The sequence below is a fragment of the Pyrgilauda ruficollis genome, unplaced genomic scaffold (genome assembly GCF_017590135.1).
Source record: "Pyrgilauda ruficollis isolate IOZ18807 unplaced genomic scaffold, ASM1759013v1 scaffold259, whole genome shotgun sequence".
Classification (NCBI taxonomy): domain Eukaryota; kingdom Metazoa; phylum Chordata; class Aves; order Passeriformes; family Passeridae; genus Pyrgilauda; species Pyrgilauda ruficollis.
The window spans coordinates 214,497-240,597 of record NW_024523922.1 but is presented as its reverse complement, the minus strand read 5'-3'; the positions used below and the strand labels follow the sequence as shown (position 1 = coordinate 240,597).

Below are 26,101 nucleotides of genomic sequence, written 5' to 3'. Positions count from 1 at the left end.
CAAATAGTAACTGGACCAGAAACTGTGGTCAACCATTTCTGTAAGTCTTCAGGGTAATCACATGCTGACAGAATATTCTCTTTACTTTGCAATTAACAGTAATAAACCTCCCAGCTATTACAACACTTCCAGCATAGATATAACAATTTAAGAACTATATAGATTCTGCACCTATTTATGATGACTAGTGTGCTTGTTTTAAAAAAGTGGTGATAGGTCCATGCTCTGAAAAACATCACAATTCTTGTCCCTATGAACACAGAACTGGATATACATGTCCTCAGTCTTTTCTGCTTACATACATCAACCATGAAGACTCTACTACGCTAGATAGAGTACATAGTGGTGAATGTAGGGCAAGATATTTATGAGGCAAGCGAAGTCATATATGATAGACAGCTGAAAAATATTAATGCTGAATCATATTAATGCTAAAACTTTTCAGTATCAAAATCCTTTTTATTATTCATTTATCCAGTTAAGCTGAAGTGGGCATCTCCAATGGTAAAATGAAAAAAAAAAATTAAAAGCAGAAGCAGAATGTGTAAGCCTAAGTAACAGTAATCAGTAGGAAAGACATAGTACTGATACAGGCAGAGCTACATGAAACACCTGATAGATTAGCATGCAAAATACTTTTAATAAAAGTAACATTCTACATCTAGAAACAAAGAAAACAAGGCACATATTCAGTCAGAGAAATTTAGGAATCATAATAAACAAACAACCAAACACAGACTTAAGCATAAAGAAGACTTAAGAAGAGGACTTGAGATCATGGCAGAAGAACAACTAAAACCAGTCTCCCTGCATAATGCCACATCACACATATTAACTCAATCTTTCGCTACATAAACCAGTTGGTTGCAAGATAAAACATGATTCTCACAAGAGAGACATAAAGTCTTTGAGTCTTTCGCAAAAATAAAAAGTTATGCAAGAAGAACTGAGTATAAGGGCAAATTAACTTTACAGTGCATGGGAAATATTCCCATTTACATCCTATATGCCACAATTTTGAACAAAAAGAGTAGGAGTATGGCCTCCACACATGCTGTCACTTTAGCTTCAAGACAGACTAGGAGGACATAGGGAGCAACAGGCTGCTCAGCCTCATCTCAGTCCCTGGGAAATCTCCTCCCTTTTGAAACATAACTTGATTTCTGGGAGCTTTCTGGAAACTTTCATACTTTTAGGAAATAGTAATTCCCTACAACCTGATGGGTAGGACAGTACAGAACTGATCCTTGAGATATTCAATTATCATGTGGCCCTAAATGGTTCATCCTGATCATGATGGAAGATGGGTACACTGGGTCATTCTCCCCTTAGGTCAGGCAGGGAAAAGACTGAGATGTGTTTTGTTTTTGTATTTTTCTTGTCTTCTGCAATGTAGATGCTACTTAACAGACACTATTTGTCTGCTTTGTAGGATGGTTATTTAACAAACAGCTGGTTTGCACTGACAACTAAAGCACTGGAAATGCTCTTGAGTTCTCTAGTACTCTTGTTTTGGCATATTTGATGTCACTAATTGCAAATTCAAGACCTCTGGTTGCCCCTTTTTTAATACAATTAGATATCTTAGTTTGGTATTAGTATAAGCATATATTTGGTACATGCAATTATATCAAGAAAGTACATATGTGTACACACTTGTGTACATATGTGTGTCTGATAAAGCTAATGTACAAAGGAATATGTAAAATAGAATAACCACAGGCAACACAACACTATGCAAATTATTCTTAGGCAAAACAACATAGATAACAAAAAACAATTCTATGCATCTACTTTCCAAGTGTTTGAGGTTGGAGGGACCTGAGTATAATTAGCGTAATCTGTGCCCCAATGAACAAGAAACAGAGCACAGGAGGCATGAGACAAATGAACTCGGAACTCCTGTTAATACTCAAGCAGTAAATACTCAGGAGACTCAAGCAGTGTCAGTCCACTTGGGATGAACACAAGTTGTAAGAGTAAGCAGAAATGAGACAATGAAGGCCAAGGCCCATCTGGAATTACACCTGGCCAATTATGACAAGGACAGAAAGAAAGGCTTCAAATACATAAAAAATAACAATAGGAAAACTAAGGATAATGTGCACCTACTACCAAACAGAGGGGGGACCCTAGTAAGAGGACACAAGAGAAGATGGAGTATGTGAACACCTTCTTTGCACCCACAAGTCCATGGTGCCTGATGGAATGCATCCATTACTGCTGAGAGACATCACAGTGGTGGACATAATAGTGAGGCTGCTTATGATCATCTTTGAAAGGTCATGGTAGTCAGGAGAGGTGCATGAAAACTGAAAGAAAGCAAACATCACCCCAGTCTTTCTCAAAGGGCAAGAAGGACTCTGAGGAACTAGAGGCTAGTCAGTCTGTCATGGCTTGACACTGGCCAAACGGCAGGCACCCATGAAAAGCCACTCGCTCACCCTCCCTGGTACAGCTGGACAGAGGACAGAAAATTTAAAGAAGGTTCACAAGTTAAGGACCGGAAGAAAACACTCCAATGGAAAAATAGGCTCAACTTAAGAGACAGAAAGTGAATTTATTAATAACAAAACCAGAGCAGGATAATGAGAAATAAAATAGGTGGTTTTAAGGGCTTTTTTCCCCAACCACTCCCTCCTTCCCACTGCCCAGGGAGACAGGGGTGAGGGTTTTGGTCAATTCATCACCCTTTTCTTCCACTTGGCTCAAGGAGAGAAGTGGTTTCCCTGTGAGACCAAGGAGTCCCTTTCCACAGGAGACAGTTCTCCATTAAGTTCTCCACCATGGTTCCAATCTCACAAGCAGCTGTCCTCACAGCACTGCTGCAATGTAAATTCCTCCCATGGGCAAACAGTCCTTCTAAAACTGAGGTCACTCTTCCACAGGCAAACAGTCCTCCAAGGATAGGCTGCTCCAGCTGGAAAGCAGGGGCCCCTTCTGTCCTTCTGTCCACCAGCTCTCCCACTGGATCACAGCCTCCTCCAGATATTCACCTGCTCTGCTGTGGGCACCTCCCACATGGGCTGCAGATGGATCTCTGCATCCCCCATGGAACTCCAGGAGCTGCAAGGCTGCCTGCTTCATTATGGTCATCATCATGGCCTGCAGAGCAGTTGCAGCTCTGGCACCTGAAGCACCTCCTGCCCATCCTTCTCCACTGACCTTGGTGTCACCATGTTTTCTCCCTCACAAGCTTTCAACTCCTCCTCTTATCTAGCTGGAACAAAAACTGTGACACCACCTTCGTTTTGATTTCTTCTTAAATACGTTATTGCAAAGGTAATTAGAAATTACCATAATTTCTAATTGGCCCAGCCTTGGCCAGGGGCACATCCATCTTCAGAGCCATCAGGGATTGGCTCTGCTGGACACAGTGGAGGCTTCTAGCAGTTTCTCACAGAAGCCACCTCTGTGACCCCCACCCCACTACCAAAAACCAGTCCATGCAAAATCAACACACAGACTCACATGAGTCTCTGAAGAGGTGATGGGAATGGTTCATTCTCAAGGTCATTGTGGGATGACAGGAAGGTGATCAGGATTAGTCAGTATGGAGCCAGCAAAGGAAAATCATGCTTAACCAATCTGAATGTACAATAAAACAACTATCTATCCCCTGGACAGGTAAGGCGTGAGCACTGAATATTGTCTACCTGGACTTCAGGAAGATTTTTGACACTGTGTCCTCTGACACCCTCATAGGTTAACTCACAAAGTGCAACCTGGATGAGTGGACAGTGAGGTGTACTGAGAACTGGCTGAACAGCAGATCTCAGAGGATTGTGATCAGTGGCAGAGAGTCCAGCTGTAACTAGCGATGTTCCCCAGTGGTCAGTACTGGCTCTAATATTGTTTTAACTCATTCTTCAGTGACTTCGATGAAGGGGCAGATATCTCCTCAGCAAGTTCACTGATGACCCAAGGCTGGGAGAAGTGGCTGACACCCCAGAGCATTGTGCAGCCCTTCAAAAGTATCACAGCAGGCAGGAGGGATGGGCAGAGAGGAACCTTCTGAAATTCTTTAAAGGCAAGTACAGAGACCTGCACTTGGGGAAGAAGAGCTTCATGCACCAGTATAGGCTGACCTGCTGGAAAGCAGATCTTCAGACAAGGATCTGGAGGTGCTGGTAGGCAACAAGCTGTCATGAGACAGCATTGTGCCCTTGTGGCACAAGGCCAATGACATGGTACACTAGGAAGAGTGTGACCAGGAGGTCATGAGAGGTGATCCTGCTCCTGTACTCAGCCCTCATGAGGCCTCACCTGGAATTCTGTGTCCAGTACTGGGCTCCTCAGTACAAGAGTGGAATGGAGTGCCTGGAGCAAGTCCAGCAGAGGGCTACAAAGATGACAGGGGACTGGACCATCTCACAAAGACAGGCTGAAAAAGTTGGGCCTATTGTGCCTCAAGAAGAGATGACAAATATAATTTTATTTATTATTATTTCTTTTGCCAATTAGTATCTGAAGATAGAGTGTCAGGAGGATGGAGCCAGGCAGCTTAATAGTTGGCCACTTAATAGGTGGCCACTTAATAGTACTAACCAACAAGAAAGGAGGCATTAGGGAGTAAGTAAGTGATGCACCGGAAATTCCACATGAACATAAGAAAGAACTTCTTTACTGTGCAGGTGATTGAGGACTGAAACAGTTTGTCCAGAGAGACTGTGGAGTCTCTCTCACTGGAGATATTACAGAACTGTCCCATGCAATGTGCTCTAGGATGACCCTGCTTGAGCTCGGAGCTTGGACTGGATGACCCCACTGGGACCCCTTTGATAACTAGACATAGACTGACTCATATTAGTCTTCCATTCTAATGACAAAAACAATGGCCAAGAACATTATACAGATGGACAAGCACCAAGACTGTTTAAGAAACACCATCCATAATTTTTTGAAGGAATGAAGTAACTGTCCTTAGGGCCTAGGGGGGTCAAAATTATGCTTTTTATAGAAGATTAACTCCTTCTTGAGCTAAGGGCAACTGAGGATAGTATAGTTTACACGGTCCTTTGAACCACATTTACTGGGTCTTTCATGGAGTAGCAGCAAGCTAACCTGACAGACAGGAAGGTGGTATCACTGAAAAACATATGATTGTGTCTGTGGTATCAACCTCCCTAAGTATACTGGAGTCTGTCAAACACTGTGGCTGAATCCAGGTTTTCTTATAGAAGAAAGAGGACAATCTCATGCACTGGCAAGTATAGGAAGGTATCCAAAAATCTGTAAGCAAGTTCCACTACAGGGATCAGAAGTACCTAGGCTTTCCTTCTCAAAGTCTGAATGTTTAAACATCATCTTTGACAATATTTTATTAATGGAGATCCAAAAACTGACGATAAACCATTGATGCATTAAAGCCCAGCACTGCTTGAACCCTTAACCAAGGTTTGGCACCAAAGTAATCCTGAACTACTAGGTGTCCCAAAAATTTTGTTCTTTTTACAATAAACTGTGCACTATACTGGAGCCCAAAAAGATCTAGTGTCAACTCGTAACTATGAGTATTAATAATGTTTAGTAATATCAAACTCACATATGAATACTGACCTTATTCACAGCTTCCACAAGCATTCTCATTTCCTTCTCAATGTCACTGACAAATTTTATATCCTTCCTGCAAGAACAGCATTCTAGGTTAACAAGGCAAAAAAGTGAACAAAGATAAAATATCTTCATATTTTGTAGTATTTTTCAACAAGAACAAAATGAAAAAAAAACAAGAACAAAAATGACTCAAGCAAAAGCTTCATTCACATTAAAAGACTGTTAGTGTGTTATCACTATTACAAAAATAATTATTTCCTTTTCAACAACTGGGACCAAGAATAAAATTCTATGACATGGTTCTACCATCTGACAATACAATTCTACGTTTTCAAATGAATAATGTAGATTTTGAAGTGTCCATTTTGGTGTTTTTAAATTACGTGTCATTAATTTACTTAATTACAATATATGATGAGACACAAAAACGGGGATAGGGTAAACAAAGTGGAGCTCTTTTCCAAGACAAAGTTCATTGACTTTGGTCTTCAGCCCCCCATGCATAAAAAATGACGAAAAATTCAAGAAGCAGCATAAGGCTACTGGCAAGCAAATAAAACATTCTTGATGTGAGATACTAAGGATTTGTCTGAAGTATTTTTTGGTAACTACCTTCATCACAGTACTTCAAGTCTTTCACTTAAGGGTGAATTTTGTGCTCTGTCCTTAAATAATCTGGTAAACTAACTTTAAAAGTAAGGTTGCTATTTGTTAGGCCACGATCTCCATGGGGAAAAAAGGCTACATGAAGATTTCGTATCTCAAAGCTGGTTAGTAGTAAGTAATTCTTCAAAAACCAGGCATTATTCCATACCAACACAGTACTACCTTGTGAATGATGTCAGAATTTAACCAATTAAGAAGTGCCTACCAAAGTAAGTACAACCATCATTTGTAGATGACCTAACAAAGTTCTGAGTGCTGAAGTCGATGTATCACCAAAAGACCATAAAAATGGTCTCAAACAAATGCGCAAAATGACAACACTGAATAGCTCAGCTACCAAGATCACCTGATCAGATACTGTAGCTATGATATTTTATGAAAAATCCTTTGCTAGGATTTTTCCCTCCTGAGGAGCTGAGGGCCTCAGGAAAGAAATGTAAACAATAACTGTCTGCTGCTGTGGAATGCAACAGGTGCATCTGTGATTGGGGCATGTTGGTTGTTTCTAGTTAAGGGCCAATCACAGATGCAGCTGGCTCTCGGGGAGTCACAAGTCTGTTATTCATTCTATTCTTGTCCTTTCAAGCCTTCTGATCAATCTTTTTCTCTCTATTCTTTTAGTATAGTTTTAATGTAGTATTTTAATATAATATATATCATAATATAATAAACCAGCCTTCTGAAAACATGGAGTCAGAGCTTGCATCTCCACACATGGGGCATCAGACATGACAAGATATGATGGATTTAGACCATCACTAGTAAACAAACCTTCAAGGTTTAGCAAGAATACACAGGCACTGCATGTAGCTACAAGAATTCCTTGGTCTTCATTAGACAGAAGTATAACACTGGGAAAATTGGAAAAAGGACCTGAACTGGGTAGAATTAAAAAGAAAGCGACCTCCAGACACCTACGGTGTGAAATACAGCTCATATGGCATTAGGCTTTGGAAAAAATATTACAGCAATAAATTGAATTTTTAAAAAACCCCAATCCCCAAACAAAAAACTCAACTCAACAAAAAAAAAAACCTAACCAAACCCACTAGAAACACCCAAATTTCAAGTTGAAGTGATCATGGCAGGTAAAACACATGTATCAACAATCCAGTGAGAGGGTCCACAAGCATCTGGTATATAATATTTAAAAGCATACTAATGAACCAGCTAACACACTGGAGGATACATTAAAAAAACCCAAAAAAACCAAAACCAAACAAATACAAATGCCCTTCAGAAGCCTATAAAACCAGAGATTTTCATGGTCCATACAATGGTGTCTTGCACAGCCAGTAACTAAATAAGAAAATTCTTTTCTGTGTAGCTTCAAATGGCTAGATACTCCAGATGTTCTCTCCTTCTCCAGTAGTTTTAATTCATCAAACAGCAGCCTCAACATCATCAATGTCCAGTTGGACATTGATACTTGTGCTGATCTATCCTCCATGTCAACAGATCAACCTGAGCACTTGCTTATTCTCTATATGTATTTCTGAAGTTTCTTAGAAAGGTCAGTGCTGAGGTGTCCTGCCAGTGGATCTGTACCCCCTGATCTGTGCTCAGTTGTCAGCCATCTGCATGCTACAAGATGGATTCCCCTTGGCAGTAGAGTATCTCCTCATGTAAAGCTATAGGGTGGAGAGACTTGACTCCTTATCAGATCCTGACAAACACATCAGCAAGACTAGCATTACCATGCTCTTCCTGCTGCCCCCTTCTCCTGCCACTGTCCTACAAAGGAGACATATTATCTCAGCATGCTTACACTCACTTATCTTCTTCCTGTTACCTGGAGTTGTACTGCATTTTGGGAGGATTCTGTAATTAAGGATTACACCTCAAAATCAGGAGTTCCTAGAGCTTTCTCAAGTTTTCTTCATTTTTAGGTATATATTTCTTTCAGCTCTTGTCAATGTATTGGCTACACAGACCAATTAATTGCCTAAAGAAGATAATATAGCATTCTAGTAATGACTTTGGTAGCTGCTACCTTCTTGAGGCAGTGACTCTGAATGCACAGGGATGTCTGTGTCATGTTTCTCCATCATTCTAAGATCCCGCATATAACTTATGCTCTGTAGAAAGCCCTGAACTCCTGCATTACTGGAGTGATGCACTCAAGCAAGAATAAATCAATCTGTCAGAAATTATTCAGAATACTGAGCCACCTGAAAAACATACTGTAACAGATACAATATCTGGATCCTGCCATCTTGATGGACAGCCAAATCTTTTGCTAGACTACTGAGACAAAAGGTCATAAGGAGCAGTAAAGGAAGAAAATTCATAAAGCCATAGATTCACAATTGCAGATTGCTGCTCTTGTAAAAAGAGCTAGGTTACTATAAGTAGAAACTCATTTATCTTTAAAACTGGATAAATGAAATCCAGTAATTCAATGTACAAAGTAATTGACTTGAAGATTAAGAAAAACGTTTGCTTTCGCTATGACTCAGTAAGAATAGCCTTGGTGTATTTGTTTATTGTAAATTACCAGTGTAAAGAGGCTACAAAGGAAACACAAGTAAAATCACAGAAAGAATGAGGAGTGTGAAAGCATTAAGGCTGCTTTTCAAGGTATCTGTTCAACCATCTGCAGTACAGTGCATGGTCCTGGTCAATTCTGTACATGAAAGATGAACACTTGCATTATGGGTAGTGGCTGGCAGAAAGACGAGACAGAATTGTACTCCAAATAAACCACAGTAGACTACACAGTAGACTATACACACAATGCAAAACTTTCCCCTTCTTACTGTACTGAAAGTGTGTGCTGTGTTTTCTGAAGAAGATGAAGCAAAACATATTCTACACAGAACTAAGAGAATAGTCCCTATAAAATAGTACTTTTAAATGTAAATACTAATAAAACAGTAGCCCCACAATGAAAACATTCAGCTCCTATTTTGCAGTAGGTTTATCAGTTGTAAGTAAGAAGATGTAACTTACTCTTAAATTCTGAATGGTTGCTTATGTAAAATTTTCACTTATTTCAAAATATCAGCAAATCAAATAAAGGATTTTCAAGTAGCAAACACCCTTACAAAACAATGAAATTTATGCAGCATTAGAATACTGGAGGAAGAAGAAAACATACTAAGCTGTTCTACAAAACTTAGACCTGGTAAAAACTAATGTCATGTCTACAAACACACACAAGAGTAAAAACTCTCAGATGACACATCATCTCAACATCTTTTAAAAACGTGTCTGATCCCTTCTTGTCATTCCACATTACAAAGTATTTATCGGTGTGGTGGTTTTGATATTACCTTGATTTCACATTGCCTCATTTTGTTTCTGTCTAGCAACCCTCTATGCAGTCACATTGACACAGGCTTTGCTCTGTATCCAACATTTTAATAATTTCATTTCCTTATTTTTAAAATAAAAGCAGTAAGGCAAAAAAATAAATGGGACCTGGTAGAAAGAACAGTAGGCTATGAGAGTCTAAATTTTATAATTATAATAATAATTTAATTATTTAGTCATCACTTTTGTCTTTGTTTTGAAATGGAGCTCTGAGGTAGAAGTTGGTTCTCAGTAAAAGCAGTAGAAATGTGAGAAGTACAGGTACTGATTCATAGTGAGAATGGTGTAAAATAATGTTACCATTTTAAATCTGGTCCTATTACCCAAAAAAAGTAACCTGTCAGGCACTTCTTACTTTTCAGGTTCTCATTTGGGAGGTCTTGAGAAGTGCATATCAACTTCTTTGCTTTAACTGCCTTCTAATGCCAAGGCAGCTATTTTTAAGAAGAGTAAATAGAACTGTTCTGCATTTCCCATCTTGCTTTCAACACTGCTGACTTATGTCAGCTGCCATCACTAAAACACAAACCTTGCATCTTCTTTTAAAAGGTCACTGTACTTTGGTCCAGAAGAACGGATTTTAAAAGGATCAGAATTATCATCTATTTCAAGAGCTTCAGCAAGGCGCCTAAATTTGAGGGTCGGAGGAAAAAAACCCAAAATATAACAAAACATAAGCAAACAAAAAAAACCCTCATATAAATCCCCCCAACCTTCCACACATCATAGAAGAATTAAGTTACAGGTTATTAATAAAAATTAATAGCTTGCAAAATATATGGTCTGTACATTTGAAACTTCTCATTTAGAGCTAGAATATTCTAGCAAGACTTCTGATCATTCAATATAGATCTTTATAACAGGAATCATCTCCACATTTATCTGTTCTCTAGGACATGAAGAAAAATATTACTTCTTTACATAGCATTACCTTTCCAAACCTAGACTACTTCTGTTAAAAAAAAGTAAGCAAGTTAATTTCCCACCTGTTCCTCTGAATAGCTAAGCATTCTTCATCACATTGCAACCTGAATTATGAAAGAAAACTAAAATTAGAATCACTGCTACTCCTCATACCTTTCAAGCCTTGTTGGTGTCATATTATCACAGCCTAAAGAAGTAACAAGAGCATGTGAGAATATTTTATTGTATTAGCACAGACAGAGCTAAAAATAAATAAACAAGCAATAATCAAAGATCTTTGAGCACCGAATCTCTTCTCTAGGTCTTGAACAGCAGCAGCAGTTACCAAGGTTGTATAGGAACTGAGGAAAAAAGCTTCTGAACTAGATGTTATATTGGTAAATTGAAAGCAAAATAGTTTGGTAGAGTTCTGCCTTGAGGGAGGCCCACGAGGAGTCAGAGGACTCTCATGACTCCCACTGTCAGGCAATAGGAGGACACCTGGTGGATGAAGGGGAGTGGAAATGGGTCCCTACTCGGGGAGGTAACAGAAATTCCCCCCAACCCCCATCACCTGCCCAGGTGCCACTGCAGAATAGGTATGAGGCTCTGGATCTAGAGGGTCAGCCAGATGATGTAGAAGAAAATTATCTGCCCAGTAGGCCTCTCAATTATGCTTCCTCTAGGATCCATTCAGATGGATCACCACCTCTGACATTAATAAAAAAAAGAAGTGTAGTTGTAGTGGGTGACTCCCTTCTGAGGAGAACAGAGGGCCCCATAATGTTGACCGAACCTATCCCACAGGATAGGTTCTGCTGCCTTCCTGGGGCCCAGGTAAGGGATATTACTGAGAAACTCCCTGGGCTGATTCAGCCATCTGTTTATTACCCACTGTTGATACTCCAGGTTGGCAGTGATGAGATTGAAAAAAGGAGTGTCAGGAAAATTAAAAAGGACTTCAGGGCACTGGGTCAAGTTGTTAATAGGACAGGAGCACAGGTAGTGTTCTGCTCAGTCCCTTTGGTGGCAGTGAAAAATGGTGAAAGGAGCAGGAGAGCCCACATTGTCAACAAGTGGCTCAAGGGTGTCATCAGCAGAATTTTTGGGTTCTTTGATCATGGGGCAACTTTTGCGGCACCTGGCTGCTAGAACTGGATGGGTTCCATCCCTCTGTTAAGGGCAGAAGGATTTTAGCTCATGAACTGGCAGACCCCATTGAAAGGCTTTAAACTAGGTTTGAAGGGGGAATGATGTAGCTGGGCTGTCTGGAAGCAGGCCCAAGGGTGGTAAACCTGAGTTAGGGGTGAAATCAATAGCCCAGCTGAGCCTGCATGTATACTGCTGCATGCAGTTCGGGTAACAAACAAGAAGAGCTGGAAGCCATGGTACAGCAAGAAAGCTATGATGTAGTCACCATCATGGAAATGTGGGACAACTCACATATTTGGAGCGTTGCACTGGATGGCTATAAGCTCTTTAGAAGAGACAGGGAACGGAAAAGAGGTGAAGGCATGGTCCTTTGTGTTAGGGAGGCTTTTGATCCCATGTGTATTGAAACTAATGATGATGAAGTTGAATGTCTCTGGGTAAGAATTAAGGGGAAGGCCAACAAGGCTGACATCCCACTGGGAGTCTGTTATCACCCACCAACATGGAAGAAGAGGTGGACAACTTATTCTATGAGCAGCTGGAGAATGTTTCAGGATCACCAGCCCTTGTTCTTGTAGGTGACTTCAACCAACCAGACATCTGCTGGGAACTTAATACAACAGAAAAGAGGCAGTCCAGGAAGTTTTTAGAGTGCATGGAGGACAACTTTTTGTTGTTGTAGCTGGTGAGTAAGCCCACCAGGGGAGGGACTACGTTAGACCTACTGTTAGCAAACAAAGATGGGCTGGTGGGAGATGTGGTGGTTGAAGGCCACTTGGGGCATAGTGATCATGAAATTACAGAGTTCTTGCTATTTGGTGAAATCAGGGGGATTTCAGTAAGACTTTTACATTGGACTTCCAGAGGGTAGACTTTGGCCTATTTAAGAGATTATTCAGAGAGCACCTTGGCAAGCAACCCTTAAAAACAAAGGAGTTCAGGAAAGCTAGGAGTGCTTCAAAACAGAGATCTGGAGGGCAGAAGAACAGACTGTTCCTGTGTGCCAAAAGATGAGCTGACAAGGCAAATGTTCAGCCTGGATGGACAACGAGGTTTTGAAAGGAATTAGGAATAAAAAGAGGATGTATCATCTTTGGAATGAGGGTCAGGGCTCTCAGAAAGTATTTAATGGGGGTGGTAGGGCACGTAGGAAAAAATTAGGGAGGTCAAAGCTCAGTTCGAACTTAATTTGGCAACTTTTGTAAAGGATAATAAAAAATGTTTTTACAAATATACTAATGGCAAAAGAACTGGACTTCCAGAGGGTAGACTTTGGCCTATTTAAGAGATTATTCAGAGAGCACCTTGGCAAGCAACCCTTAAAAACAAAGGAGTTCAGGAAAGCTAGGAGTGCTTCAAAACAGAGATCTGGAGGGCAGAAGAACAGACTGTTCCTGTGTGCCAAAAGATGAGCTGACAAGGCAAATGTTCAGCCTGGATGGACAACGAGGTTTTGAAAGGAATTAGGAATAAAAAGAGGATGTATCATCTTTGGAATGAGGGTCAGGGCTCTCAGAAAGTATTTAATGGGGGTGGTAGGGCACGTAGGAAAAAATTAGGGAGGTCAAAGCTCAGTTCGAACTTAATTTGGCAACTTTTGTAAAGGATAATAAAAAATGTTTTTACAAATATACTAATGGCAAAAGAAAGGGTAAGACCAACCTTTGTTCTCTATTGGATGAGGGAGGCAACTTAGTAACTGCAGATGAGGAGAAGGTGGAAGTACTTAACACATTCTTTACCTCAGTCCTTAGTGGGAAGATGGCTTGCCCTCAGGACAACTGTCCTTCTGGGCTGGTAGGTGGTATCAGGGAACAGAATAGCCCACCTGTTATCCAGGAGAAGGCAGTCAGAGAATTGCTGAGCCGCTTGGATGTTCATAAATTTATGGGACCAGAGGGGATCCATCCCAGGGTGATGAGGGAGCTGGCAGATGAGCTTGAAGCTGCTTTCCATCATTTACCAACAGTCCTGGCTCACTGGTGAGGTTCCGGATGACTGGAAGCGAGCAAGTGTGACACCCATTTACAAAAAGGGTGGGAAGGAGGACCCTGGTAAGTACAGGCCAGTTAGCCCAACCTCAGTACTCAGTAAGATGATGGAGCAGTTTATACTGAGTCTCATCACACAGAACTTATGGAATGGCCAGGGTATCAGACCCAGCCAGCATGGGTTTAGGAGGGGTAACCAAAGAGAGAACAACCTGATCAGGAGATCAGGAGACCAACCTGATCTCCTTCTATGACCAAGTGACCTGCCTGGTGGATGCAGGAAAGGCTGTAGGTCTTGTCTACCTGAATTTCAGCAAGGCCTTTGACACTGAATCTCACAGCATACTCCTGCAAAAGCTGGCAGCCCACGGGCTTGGACAGGAGCATTCTTGCTGGGTTAAGAATTAGCTGGATGGCTGGGCCCAGAGAGTGGTGGTGAACGGTGCTGCAATCCAGCTGGTGGCCAGTTACCAGTGGTGTCCCTCAGCGGTCTGTGCTGGGACCAGTTCTGTTCAATATCTTTATTGATGACATGGATGAGGGGATTGAGTCTTTCATTGGTAAATTTGCAGACAACACTAAGCTGGAAGCATGTGTTGATCTGCTGGAAGGTAGGAGGGCTCTACAGAGAGATCTGGAATGGTTGGATGGATGGGCAGAGTCCAATAAGATGACTTTTTTTTACTAAGTCCAGGCGCAGAGTCCTGCATTTTGGCCACAATAACCCCCTGCAATGTTACAGGCTGGGGACAGTGTGGCTGGACAGCGCTCAGGCAGAAAGGGACCTTGGGGTACTGGTCAACAGGTGACTGAACATGAGCCAGCAGTGTGCTCTGGTGGCCAAGAAGGTCAACAGCATCCTGGCCTGTATCAGGAATAGTGTGGCCAGCAGGACCAGGGAGGTCATCCTTCCCCTACACTCGGCACTGGTGAGGCTGCATTTTGAGTACTGTGTCCAGTTCTGGGCCCCTCAGTTTAGGAAGGTCATTGAGATGCTTGAGTGCATCCAGAGAAGGGCAGCTATTTTGGGGAGGGGCTTGGAACACAAGCCCTATGAGGAACGACTGAGTGAGCTGGGGTTGTTTAGCCTGGAGAAAAGGAGACTCAGGGGTGACCTTGTCACTCTACAGCTTCCTGAAAGGTGGTTGTAGTCACGTGGGGCTTGGTCTCTTTCTCCAGGCAGCAACTGACAGAACAAGAGGACACAGTCTTAAGCTGTGTCAAGGGAAATATAGGTTGGATATTAGGAAGAAGTTTTTTACAGAAAGGGTGATAAAGTTCTGGAATGGTCTGCCTGCAGAGGTGGTAGAGTCACCATCCCTGGGATGTGTTTAAAAAAAGACCGGATGTGGCACTCAGTGCCATGGTTTAACTGAGGTGTTAGGGCATGGGTTGGACTTGATGATCTTGAAGGTCTCTTCCAACATAGTGATTCTGTGAATAAAGGCTACCTACCACAGTTAAGTTATGATATTAGGAAAGACTTGTACAAAGAAAAGCCATCTCTGGTAATTTCAACTGTTCAAGGAAAGGGCAGTGTGTGTCCATACAGAAAGATATGTATTAGTGACTACAACACAATAGCAAAAGTTCTTAAGATACTGGCACTAGCTTTGGTACAGGAAATCATGAAGCAACTATATGGGAAATGTCATTATTTTGACTTTACACAATATAAAGGAACATTAGATTTTAACACACATAATAGACTGACTCTGAAATAATCAAATGCAACATCAAGAAAGAAGACATGATAATAGAAATAAACTAAAACCAGAGATTAGGGACTTCAAAGGCAAAGACTTCAGTAAGTCAAGATTCTGACAGATGGATGCTGGAGAAAGTTGAAAACTTCATAAAGAAATTATACTATAAGTAAAGGGACAAGCTATTTCAGTCCTGAGGAACATCAGGAAAACTTATGTCACAAAATTAAAATCAGGTTTGTGGTGCCAGCCAGGATGACACACCAAAGTACCAATCAAACTGAAATACAAATATGAAAAATTCTAAAACAGGTAATACAAAGACATTGTAAATAGTTAAGATGATGACTAGGAGAAAATATGGCCTATCAATAATCCAGAAAGGAACGCTGGATTGCAGAAACAGAAGATAAAGTTTATTGCCCTGTCTAGAAATCTGAAAAAATCCAGAGGAACGCCAGTGAGTTGGCAGAGTAGGAAAAAAAACTCTGAAACCACAGTTGTATTGTCCCATGCTTAATTATAACAACCAACCATACAATGACCGAGATCTCATTCTACATGAAAAAAAAAACCATGTATCACCACAGAACTGCAAAATACTCTTTAAGCATATTGCTAAAGTAGAGTCAAACTGGTATTACAGCTAGCATTTTTATCACCATATTAATATATTTTGCATGTCACTTATGCTTCAGGTACACACAAAGGCTTCAAATATGTTATTACATGTATGTCCTTACCTGGCTTGCTTCATTTCTTTTTTTGTAATAAGCCTACTGATTTCCACTGAATCCCCAAGCTGTAGATCTGTTAGCTTAGTTGCTATAGATATAGCAGCTATTCTGAAAAAAAGAGTAGTAGATTTCATTTAAGGCAACACATAAACTTTTGAAAAGGTATATAAGGGTGCAGATTTAATCTCTAGGTGGAAGAAGTAAGACAGACTGATCATTTTCTCTTTAGACTGGAACTCTAGTTCTACATCACCAGCTTTTAGGAGTTTAATCCAGTTACATAAATCCAGAGTCTACTCTCATCTCCCTCAACTAGGAGTAACTCTAACAAATGGACGTGCTTCTTATGCAAGTTGAAGTTATGCAAGGTAATTACTCTTTCTCCTCACTTGCTAATTATACAAGTTACAGCTGACCATATGGCTTTAAGTATAGTTTTATCTGATTCTTCCCTGACTGTGTGCAACAAAATCTGTCAATTGAATTTATAAAGTACTTAGAAATTTGTTTGGAAAATATGGTTAACACAATCCACAAGGAAAGGACAAAATGCCAACCAAAATCATTACCATTTCCTTTATAAAGAGTCTTCCTAATTCCCTTCAATATCAAGTCTTCCCAGTCTCCTTTGCTAAAATTTGTATAACTAAAATATACAGGAATTTTTTATGGAAACATCCCACAAAATTTCAAACCAACTCCTAAAAATGAAACATTGTATCCTCTTGAACTAGCTTTTCTGTTACATTAAAATAAAAGGATATGTTTGTTTCTGTATGTTTATCTCTTTATGTTTTTCATCACATTCAAAGACCAACCACCTATCAGGAAGGAGGCTAATCACACTACATAAAACAAAAAAATTATTTAGAGGCACTTCATATTAATCTGTGTTGTATTCCATTTTATTTAAATGGTATGCTCTGTCTCACCCCTCCAAAATGTATGGTATATTCTAAGCCTGTGGTCCTGCCCTGAACTATCCTGTACCTGTCATCCCATTGGCCCAGTGTGATTCCGCGCCCACTTCAATTCCCCTCTTAAGCTGTGCTATGACATCAGTCGCTCTCTTAGCCCTTCCTCTCTCTCAGCCTCTTCCCCTCCTCTTGCCCCTTCCCTCCCCTCGGCTCCCCCTCCTTCCCCCTTCCCCCTTTTCCCTCAGTAACCATGCGGTTCCCGGGGTTGGGATCCCAAATAAACCTTCATCTCATCAGCACCCTCAGAAGCCGTGTGGAGTCTCCTTGCCTGCCTGCTGCTGCCAGCCAGCACACAGCCTAGGGGGCCCTCCGGGGACATCCCCGGGGTGCCCCCACCCCAAAACGCACCGCAACAAATCAGTTGATGCCAAAGTCTAGATAGTGGGACATTAGATGATATGACATCGTTTATGCTATATGTACAGATATTAGCAGCACAGGTATTTCCTGTTCCCTTGGGCATTCTTTCACCAACATTCACTGACAAAGCCCAAAGCTGTTTTATCATTTCTCTAAAATTTTTGAGAAAACTTGGATATTCCCCTAATTTGCTGACCTTTACTTTGTTGCAGGGTTTTTTTTAATGGCTTTTGTTATCATTGTTTTGGCTTAATGATAGGTAGGAAAAATGGCAAACTTATCTTCACAAAATTAGAATAATCTTTCAGGAACCTGAACTGCTGGAGTTATCAAACTTAGCTGGCATGTTACTACCACAAGTCAAGAGTGATTTATAAGCACATATGAACACATTTTAACTGACACAAACATCTCCTTTAAATAGAAGAGTTTCCCTTCCTCTAGATTTGGGCTCTGATCAGAGAAATAAGTACATATGTATTCACCTTACACATGCAAGATCTCTCATTGGCTTCAAAGAAGCATTTTCCTTGCATGAATATTTAGACAGTGCCTGAGTTATAAAACAGCAGAGAAAGAACTTCAAAAATCTGGACTTGTATGTTATCTTCTGAACTTATCATTAATGACAAGCATTTGTCAATTTAAACTGGTATTTCAACATTGAGTCAATCTTCTGATTTGTATTTATAGTGATGAAAATACCAAAAAAAACCAAACTTCTGTACATGTATCTTGCATTCAACTTAGTATTGACTACAACTGTTCTTGATTGTTTCTAATTAGCATATTTTTCTCCTTGTTTTCATTAGGTAGCATTAAGCATCTAAGCTAAACTATTTTCTGTCAGAGCTTGAATATGGACAGTGTTCAGCAGAAACCAAGCAGCACACCCTAAGCTGGGCTAGGATGAAAAAAAGGCCCTCCAATACCAATTCCAAATAAACCCATCATTAAGAAACTTTCTCTGAAAGACAGGAAGAATCTCAGACTTTGGTTGCCTAACAAGCAGGATACAGAGCAGAACTCTGATCATATACCAACTCTTTAGACTAACTTTTTTTACTCCCTTTCAATCACAGCCTAAGAGTAAGATTTTTAAAATTATTATTACTGTTTTGCTATATTCATTTCAAAAGTTCCAAAGCCCCACTTTTCTTCTTTTCCTTGCTCTCTCTCCTATGAGAGAGAAAATTAAGTATAGACATAGGATCTGGAGATTTTTGCAATAAATGCAGTTGGGTAGGGCTCAGTTTGCCCAAGATTAAAACCCAAGATTTAGATGCCAAAGCTCTCCTGCCTAAATTTAGCTATTTCAGAATTACTTTAAATCACTCTTCAGCATCCATCATCTCTACTGACTAGGTTCCATCATACATGACTGGAAAAATGGACAGCAAGTCACACATGGACTGCAATCGCCTACATTCAGGAGCCTGAATCTGGACTCTACAAATTCATCTGTACCTAATTGCTCTGTGTGGGTAAAATAGAGTTCCACATATGGAAGAGTCAAGCTTTGACATACCAACAGCAAAAAAAAAAAAGAGTTCTAATACAGCATAGCTGGTATAAAAACTCAGGGAAATACCAACCTCTGCCGCCACCCCCCCACCTCCCCCAAAACTACCACATGTCAAAGTACAAAAAAGTCAAAAAAGCTTGTGAACTAAATATATTTAGTCAAGTCTAACCACCTGCAATTTAACCAAACTGTGAAGCAGTAGGTCCAGTAAGGAATTGAAAGAATTATTAATGTACCAACCTTTGATATGTATTGGATGCTTCGGAGCATATCATACTCTCCTTTCTTCTTCCACATTCACACTGAAGATCAACCTGCCATATCACATAAGTGAACAGCTTTTTAAAGTTTTGTCTATTTACTGCCATAGAGGGTGTGAAGGATATAAACTTATTCATTTTAGAAGGCCTATTTTAGTGGAATAATGGCTAACTAAAAGTGATGAACAGTTTTATTTTTTAAAAAATCAGTAGTTTAATTTTACAGACAAAATGTTATGCTATCAATATACAAACATGTCACAACTGTTACTGGCTGATAATTAAACCATTTAATTCACCTAACTTTGCAGAGAATTTTCTTTAGGTAGCTAACCTTTGCACAGCAGGATGTTGTCGGGCAGCGTGAAGAAGGATGACATGGAGCCATACATGGATGATTACAATATAGCCTTGGAATAATACATGGCTGTTTACATTCTTCATCTATAAGACATTCTCCTTTATGACAAATTCTTTTACATTTGTGCATTCCACATTTTAACATTTGATTGCAGCGAAGTCCACAGGAAATGTCAGTGAGATGACAAGGAATATTACTTCGCAGCTGAAAGAGGAAAGGAAGAAGACGACAACTATCAGTAAAAATTATCAATGGAACTCTCCAAGTGCTTTTACTGTTCACACCTTCATTGGCATTGTCCACATAAGAATCTTAATACTAAAAGATCTTAGGTCAAAGAATGAGTTTTGTTTTATACTATAGTCCAATACAGTAGTTGGTTTGCATGCATATGGAATAAAAGATATACTTCTCCAATTTAACCACATTAAACTCCAACTCCAGTAATATACTCCATTTCAAACATGACACAAAAATCCAAGCCTACAGTTGTAAAAAATTGTTTAGTATTCAAAAACATTAATTGTCCCGACTTACTTCATGCCTGCCCATACACCATTTCTGAGTGAGATAGGTACAGGGGGGACATTTCTCCTCACTATGACATGAATGGTACACTGCAATCACAGAAATAAAAGTAATAGAAGTTTTATTAATATACTTCAGTTGAATGCATTAAAGAAGACAGAGAGTGCAAAACTACACAATTTATGCAAAGGATTACGCATCACAAAAAATCAGGACGCCAAGTGTTTATGTGAATAATCTCTATACACTCTAAATTAAAGTACAGGTAGTTTTCTAACTTGTGAGTAGGGTTATACTCTCAGGCAAAATTGTCAGAAACTGTTCGACCCACACTATTTATTTTGTGATCAGCCAATGAGTTTCCAAGCAACATAGAAACTAACTGTTCCCTAGATTATCCTACTGTTTCAATAGAGCACTTGATCTTTGGAATACAGCAATTAATGTGTTGTGCTTAATAAGAAAAAACACCACTGTTTTTACCAGTGAGAAGTACCATTAGTAGTTTTCATTACAAGTTTTTAGCTGGTTGGCTTGGATATATATTTTCAAACAGACCTATATACACTTTTCTACATTTTGATTAAAAGAACGCCAAATTAAAAAAAAAAACAAAAAAAAACAAGCAAACAAAAAAACCCACCACCAAACAAAAATCAATAACAAAACCCCAAAAAACCCCGATCAGAACTGAATGGCTTGGCTTACCTGGATGATCACAGTCATGTGGCCTGGTGCATGTTTTTTTACACTCTGGTGGCTGAGTGCCACAGGGAACAGGGGGGTAAATCACAGATTCACCACAATAACAAGTTAACTCGTCAAAACCTGAAAAAAGAGTCAAATATATCCTAATGACTAGATATATTTGTATGTTTCCTCTATGAGAAATCTTTACATAACATGTAAATATTTTATTCCAGCTTAGTTTTTTAATATTAAGCACTAATATTTGAAATTAGTGAATTTATTAGCTTTTGTGGCTCCTACAAGAAAACTAGACTATGACGATTTGGTTAGGCATTATGCTTTGCTTTTAGAGCGGTTCTTTCACATCAATATTTTGAACCAGAGCAAGCAAAATGCTCATGTCAAGTTGAAAGCTTTGCTGTTCTACCTTTGATTTAAAAAGGGGAGGTATCTCTTGAATTCCCTTCCAGAAGGCCCACCATTGAAATTTCGTGTTCCAAACTTCCTGACATCACTTTTTCAGACCAGTGTTTAGATTTTGTCATTTTGCTAAGCCCTGCATATAGTACTATAAAGATTCCAAAGAAAATTACCAAAAGACAACAAGTCTTCTTTATGGTATTTATTATTACATGGATCCTCATAAGCGTTCATTATGAACATGTCCAAATACTTCAAATCCAGCTTTGTATGTTTTGGAAGTTCTCTGTCTCAGGCAGTACCCATTTTATTCTGAGTGCATTTTTTTATCTTCCGTGTTTGGGAAACAAGTTTTAAACTCCTACAAGATCCAAATCTCAGTAATAAACAAAGTAATAGAAGTACTTACATACACCACCCCAATGAAACACTGCACAAAAATTAATACAATTCACTGCTTTTTTCAGACTGTAGAAAAACTGGCAAACTGGAACGCAAACTACAGTTCAAACAGATAAATGCTTAGAAAAACAGAACACTAAGAACACTGACATCATACAGAAGGAGATCTGAGAACAAAAAGAGAATATGATTGGTCTATAAGCAAATAAAGAGGTAGTGGAAAACAACAGAAAATGGTGGAGGAGGTAAGAGAATAAAAGGGCAACAAAAATACAAACCAACAATTTTAACCTGAAGAGAAGTGTGTTAAGGGAGCTTTGGAATTCAGCAAGTTCTCTGACTCTAACTCTGGAATCACAGGATTCTTCCCTCCTAGTCTACCAAAGCACAACTTGTTGAACTCCCAAATGTTCCTACTGTCCCACCTCTATAGCTACTGATGGCTGCTAGATCAATATGCAGATCCAGCCTAGTGCAGGACTGAACACACATTCCAGAGAGACGAGACACACAATACATACATGGCAATTACATGACCAGACACACAGACTAACACAAAGCCAACCGAATTACGAGATTCAAGTAAAGAGGAATACCAATAGCTAAGTCCTCTTCCTTCTCTTCAGCTCATCAGGACTGAAGCTTATTAGTGAAGACACACACATACACACAATTCACTCCAAATTCACATGCACATTCATGAATCTGAAATACTAGCACAGGCTGCCTAATATCCATGCCTGGACAGACTCCTTTCCCAGGTACTGGCTGAAACCTTGGGTAATTCCAGAGGTGGATCTACTAGCTATTCAATCCAGCTTTGAAGCAAGCTTGTTAGAAAATTGCAAACAAACCCTCATCCATCCATGTGCTGGCACCCAGATCAAGTGGTCTTTATAACTTAAGATCCCATTCTCCAGCTGTTCGCACATAGCTGTTCACACATCAATCTGGTATCTTAGTTGCTAACATAAAGACTATGTGCTCCATGATGTGCAGCCAAGCCTCCAGCTGCTGGCACTCAAGAACTCTCACACACAGAACAGAGAATGAGACTATACTGAAAGATATTAAATCTTAACTATGACAGGATAAACAATAGACATGAGGTGCACAGATATCTATCAGATAATTAAGTTGACCAACAGCTTCATTTGTGCAAATGGTGTCTATTTTGCCTTCCCTCCGTTTGTCCATGCATCCACCTTGATTCCTCCCAAGTAATCTAACAAAATAATTTTTTCCCCATTAAAGTTACTTTAACCTGGCTGGATGTCCTGCACCCACCAAAGCTGTTCTATCATTCCCATCCACAGGCAGGGAAAAGAAAATATAATGACTTGAGATAAGGGCCAGGAGAGGTCATTCACCAAATACCATAATGGGCAAAACACAGATGCCACTTGGGCATCCTGAGTTTATTTCTAACAAAATCAGAGCAGGATACTGAGAAGTAAAATAAATCTTAAAAACACTTCCCCCCCACCCCTCCCTCTTTCCCAGGCTCCAGCTCCTGCCCCCCAGTGGTGCAGTGGTCAGGGAGTGGGGGTGGTATCACACATTTTTCCCCATTGCTGCTCAGGGATAAGAGTCCTTCCCTGTTCCATAGCTGGGTCCCTCCCACAGGGAGCTCTCCATGAACATCTCCAACGGGAGTCCATCCTGCATGCAACAGTTCTCCACAAACTGCTCTAGCGTAGGTCACTGTTCCAAAGGGTGCAGCCCTTTTCAGGCAAAACCTGGTTGAATGTGGGGTCCACCAGAGTCACAGTCCTACCAGAAAACCTGCTCTAGCGCTCTCCACAGGTCTGCTGGCTCCTGCCAGGAGCTTGTTCCAGCACAGGACTCCCAGCAGTTCACAGCCTCTTTCAGACATCCACCCGCTCCAGTGTGGGAGTGTGGGGCTCCTCTGTGGGCTGCAGGTGGATCTCTGTACCCCTGTTGACCTCCATGGGCTGCAGGGCCACAGCTGCTTCACCATGGTCTTCCCGAACAGCGGCTCTGCTTCAGCACCTGAGCACCTCCTCCCCCCTCCTTTTTCACTGATCTTAAGTGTCTGCATAGTTGCCTCCTCTCCTCTCCAGCTGCAATTACATCTGTTCAATATTTTTTTTTACTTCTTAAATACATTATCACAGAGGTGTTACTGTTATTCCTCATCAGCTTGACCTTGGCCAGTGGTGGATCCATCTTAGAACCAGCTGGCATTGACCCTGCTGGACATAGGGTAGCTTCTAGCAGCTTCACACAGAAGCCAATTCTGTAGCCCCTTGCTTCCAAACCGTGGATGCAAACCCAGTACAGCCACTGGCCACTCAGTTACATCTGTATCCAAATCTGCTACTTCTGCTATTATTAGTGTGGTTATATCAGCATCACAACTACCTACTGGCCCTGAGAAGTTCCACTGTCAAAAAGGTTCCCTATACCTCACTCGTCCAATTACTTGTGAAGCTCAGACATCTCTCACCCTTTTTGGTGAGGAACAGAGGTGAAATTCCCTATCTGAAACTTCTTTCACTTTTTCAATGATTTTTGCTATGTTCAGAAATTTCTCAAGTCTGGTTATTTTTTATGATCTATCCCATCAGTTAAATCTCAGGCCAGATCCTACTCATTTGCCCATGTATTTTGAAGTACAGCAGTTAGTAAAAAAAAAAAAAAATTGCAATTTTTGTCTAAGGAGACTAAATTACAATAAATTACAGCAAATAAGAATGCTAGGGTGAACAAAATGTTAGAAAAAAGAAGTAGAAAGCAAAAGCAGAAAAGACTCAGAATGTCAACAGAAAGGAAGGTCCTCTGGAAAGGAAGCATGGGAAAGAGCTTTGTTGTCCCTTACTACAGGTCTTGAAACCTGGTCTTCAGAAGACCTGAATGTTAAGACAGCTACACTGGACACTTGCTATTGATGAGAAATGGTAAGTGAAGAATCTTATAATGAGAAGTCCCTTAGTTGCACTAATCAGGATAATGGGGACAGAGTGCAGAGAGGTCTGGATCCAAAGGGCAGAAATACAGCATCTGAAATTTTTTTTTTAATGCACTGTCTCTAATGCTGACATTATTTATTTTCCCGAAGAGATGTACTCATGTCTTGAAGTAGACTGTGCATGCATAAAGAAACCCTAGCACAAGAAAGGGACCACACTTATCAGCACTGAGGAAATTACACTGGAAAGTGAAGTACCTAGGAAGCACACAGAGGTGTAGATGCACTGTAGTATTGCAAGTTGATGTCAGCCCTCACCATTCCTAGCAAAAGCAGTAATGGAGATGAAAGCAGGGGCAAGAAATCCAATCTAATGAGTAGGCAAATGACTTACAGCTGACCATGCATTTGATATCATGGTTGATATAAACCACCTGCAAATTGCTGGCTAGACAGGTGAATCAGAGTCAAAATGGTCCTTGGAGTGCTGAGAGGGACTCACCATCAACTACAGGGTCAGAATCATACAATGTATGCCTCTGTAATCTCAACAAGCAGCACCAAGAGAAAGCAGGTAAGAAATCTTTAAAGATACTGCTTAGTTGATTTACCTCTGGACAGATTCACATGGGAAACTTCAGGAGCACAGAGGTTTAAGCCAAATTATCATAATAATCAGGTTTCTGAAGTATGTAACTGCTTTTCCTGTATTCAGAAAAAAGATCAGCATAGAAGATTGACCTCTAGATTTTATCACATTCAACAGTGGAGCAATTTACAGTGGAGGCCTCCCATTTAACAATGGAGGCAATCCTTAAGTCTCCTTTAATCTAAGAGTGAAATACAATCCTCAAAAATATTGCAGCAATGTGGATAAGTTTAACGACCTTAAATATTAAACCTGTGGAATTCAGTGAAGAAAAACAACTGCTCAGAAAAACCATGCATTTTGACTCGACTACACCAGAAGTTACTAACAGGACCTCTGAGACACCTCACTCTCAACATCAGCTAGCTGGGGAAAGTAAAGCGGCAACTAAGATTACTATTTTGCTTTGTTAAGAGAAATGTTTGCACACAGAAATATCTATTTTTCTAATGAGAGATGCAGTCAACACACACATCATATTCATAGGCTATTAAGACAGACTACAATGCTTACTCAAGCACAGTGAGCTTCAGAGGCTCTAGCACCTTCTTTTTCCCAGGATGATTCCATGAAAAGTTGGTCTCCATAAAATTGAGGTCTTTGACTATGTCTATGTGCATATAACACAGGAAAGATACATGTACTACTGCAGCAAAGCCACTTCAATCTGCAGCAAAGCCACTTCAATCTGTAAACAGTATCCTTACAATCTACATCACCTGTCTTTCTCCTTTTTTACCAATGTAAAATAGATCACATTAACTGCCTAAAGCTAGACAGAGATATTAATGTATTCCTAGAAAAAATGAAAATTATGTATTTTTGCACATAACTCACTTGTTTGCCAGCATGTTTGACAACTGCCGCGATGGCAGGGTTCTTCACATCTATGAATCCCACAGTTGAGTTTACGACCACAAACCAAAGAGCACTTATGTTCTGTGTCCTAAGAAATGGCAAAGAAGAAAAAC

At 40.2% G+C, this 26,101-nt stretch overlaps 1 protein-coding gene across 8 annotated transcripts in view; it reads right to left on the bottom strand.

The window, feature by feature from the left end:
* NFX1 (nuclear transcription factor, X-box binding 1) overlaps positions 1-26,101 on the bottom strand; it is a 79,689-nt gene that overhangs the window by 10,812 nt on the left and 42,776 nt on the right. For 3 of the 8 annotated variants that reach the window (XR_005955440.1, XM_041471206.1, XM_041471210.1), the window contains 9 exons: positions 25,968-26,076; positions 20,746-20,865; positions 20,047-20,126; positions 19,483-19,713; positions 19,129-19,202; positions 16,033-16,134; positions 10,524-10,565; positions 10,067-10,165; positions 5,560-5,626 (listed from right to left, as the gene is read on the bottom strand). Coding sequence is in view for 4 of the 8 variants with exons in the window: in XM_041471206.1 (XP_041327140.1) it covers positions 5,560-5,626; positions 10,067-10,165; positions 10,524-10,565; positions 16,033-16,134; positions 19,129-19,202; positions 19,483-19,713; positions 20,047-20,126; positions 20,746-20,865; positions 25,968-26,076 (924 nt within the window). In the remaining 4 variants the exon portion in view is untranslated. Of the gene's footprint in view, positions 1-5,559; positions 5,627-10,066; positions 10,166-10,523; positions 10,566-10,632; positions 10,649-13,420; positions 13,644-16,032; positions 16,135-19,128; positions 19,203-19,482; positions 19,714-20,046; positions 20,127-20,745; positions 20,866-25,967; positions 26,077-26,101 lie in introns of those variants that run through there. The other 5 variants (XR_005955443.1, XM_041471208.1, XR_005955441.1 and 2 more) reach the window with 4 other exon arrangements.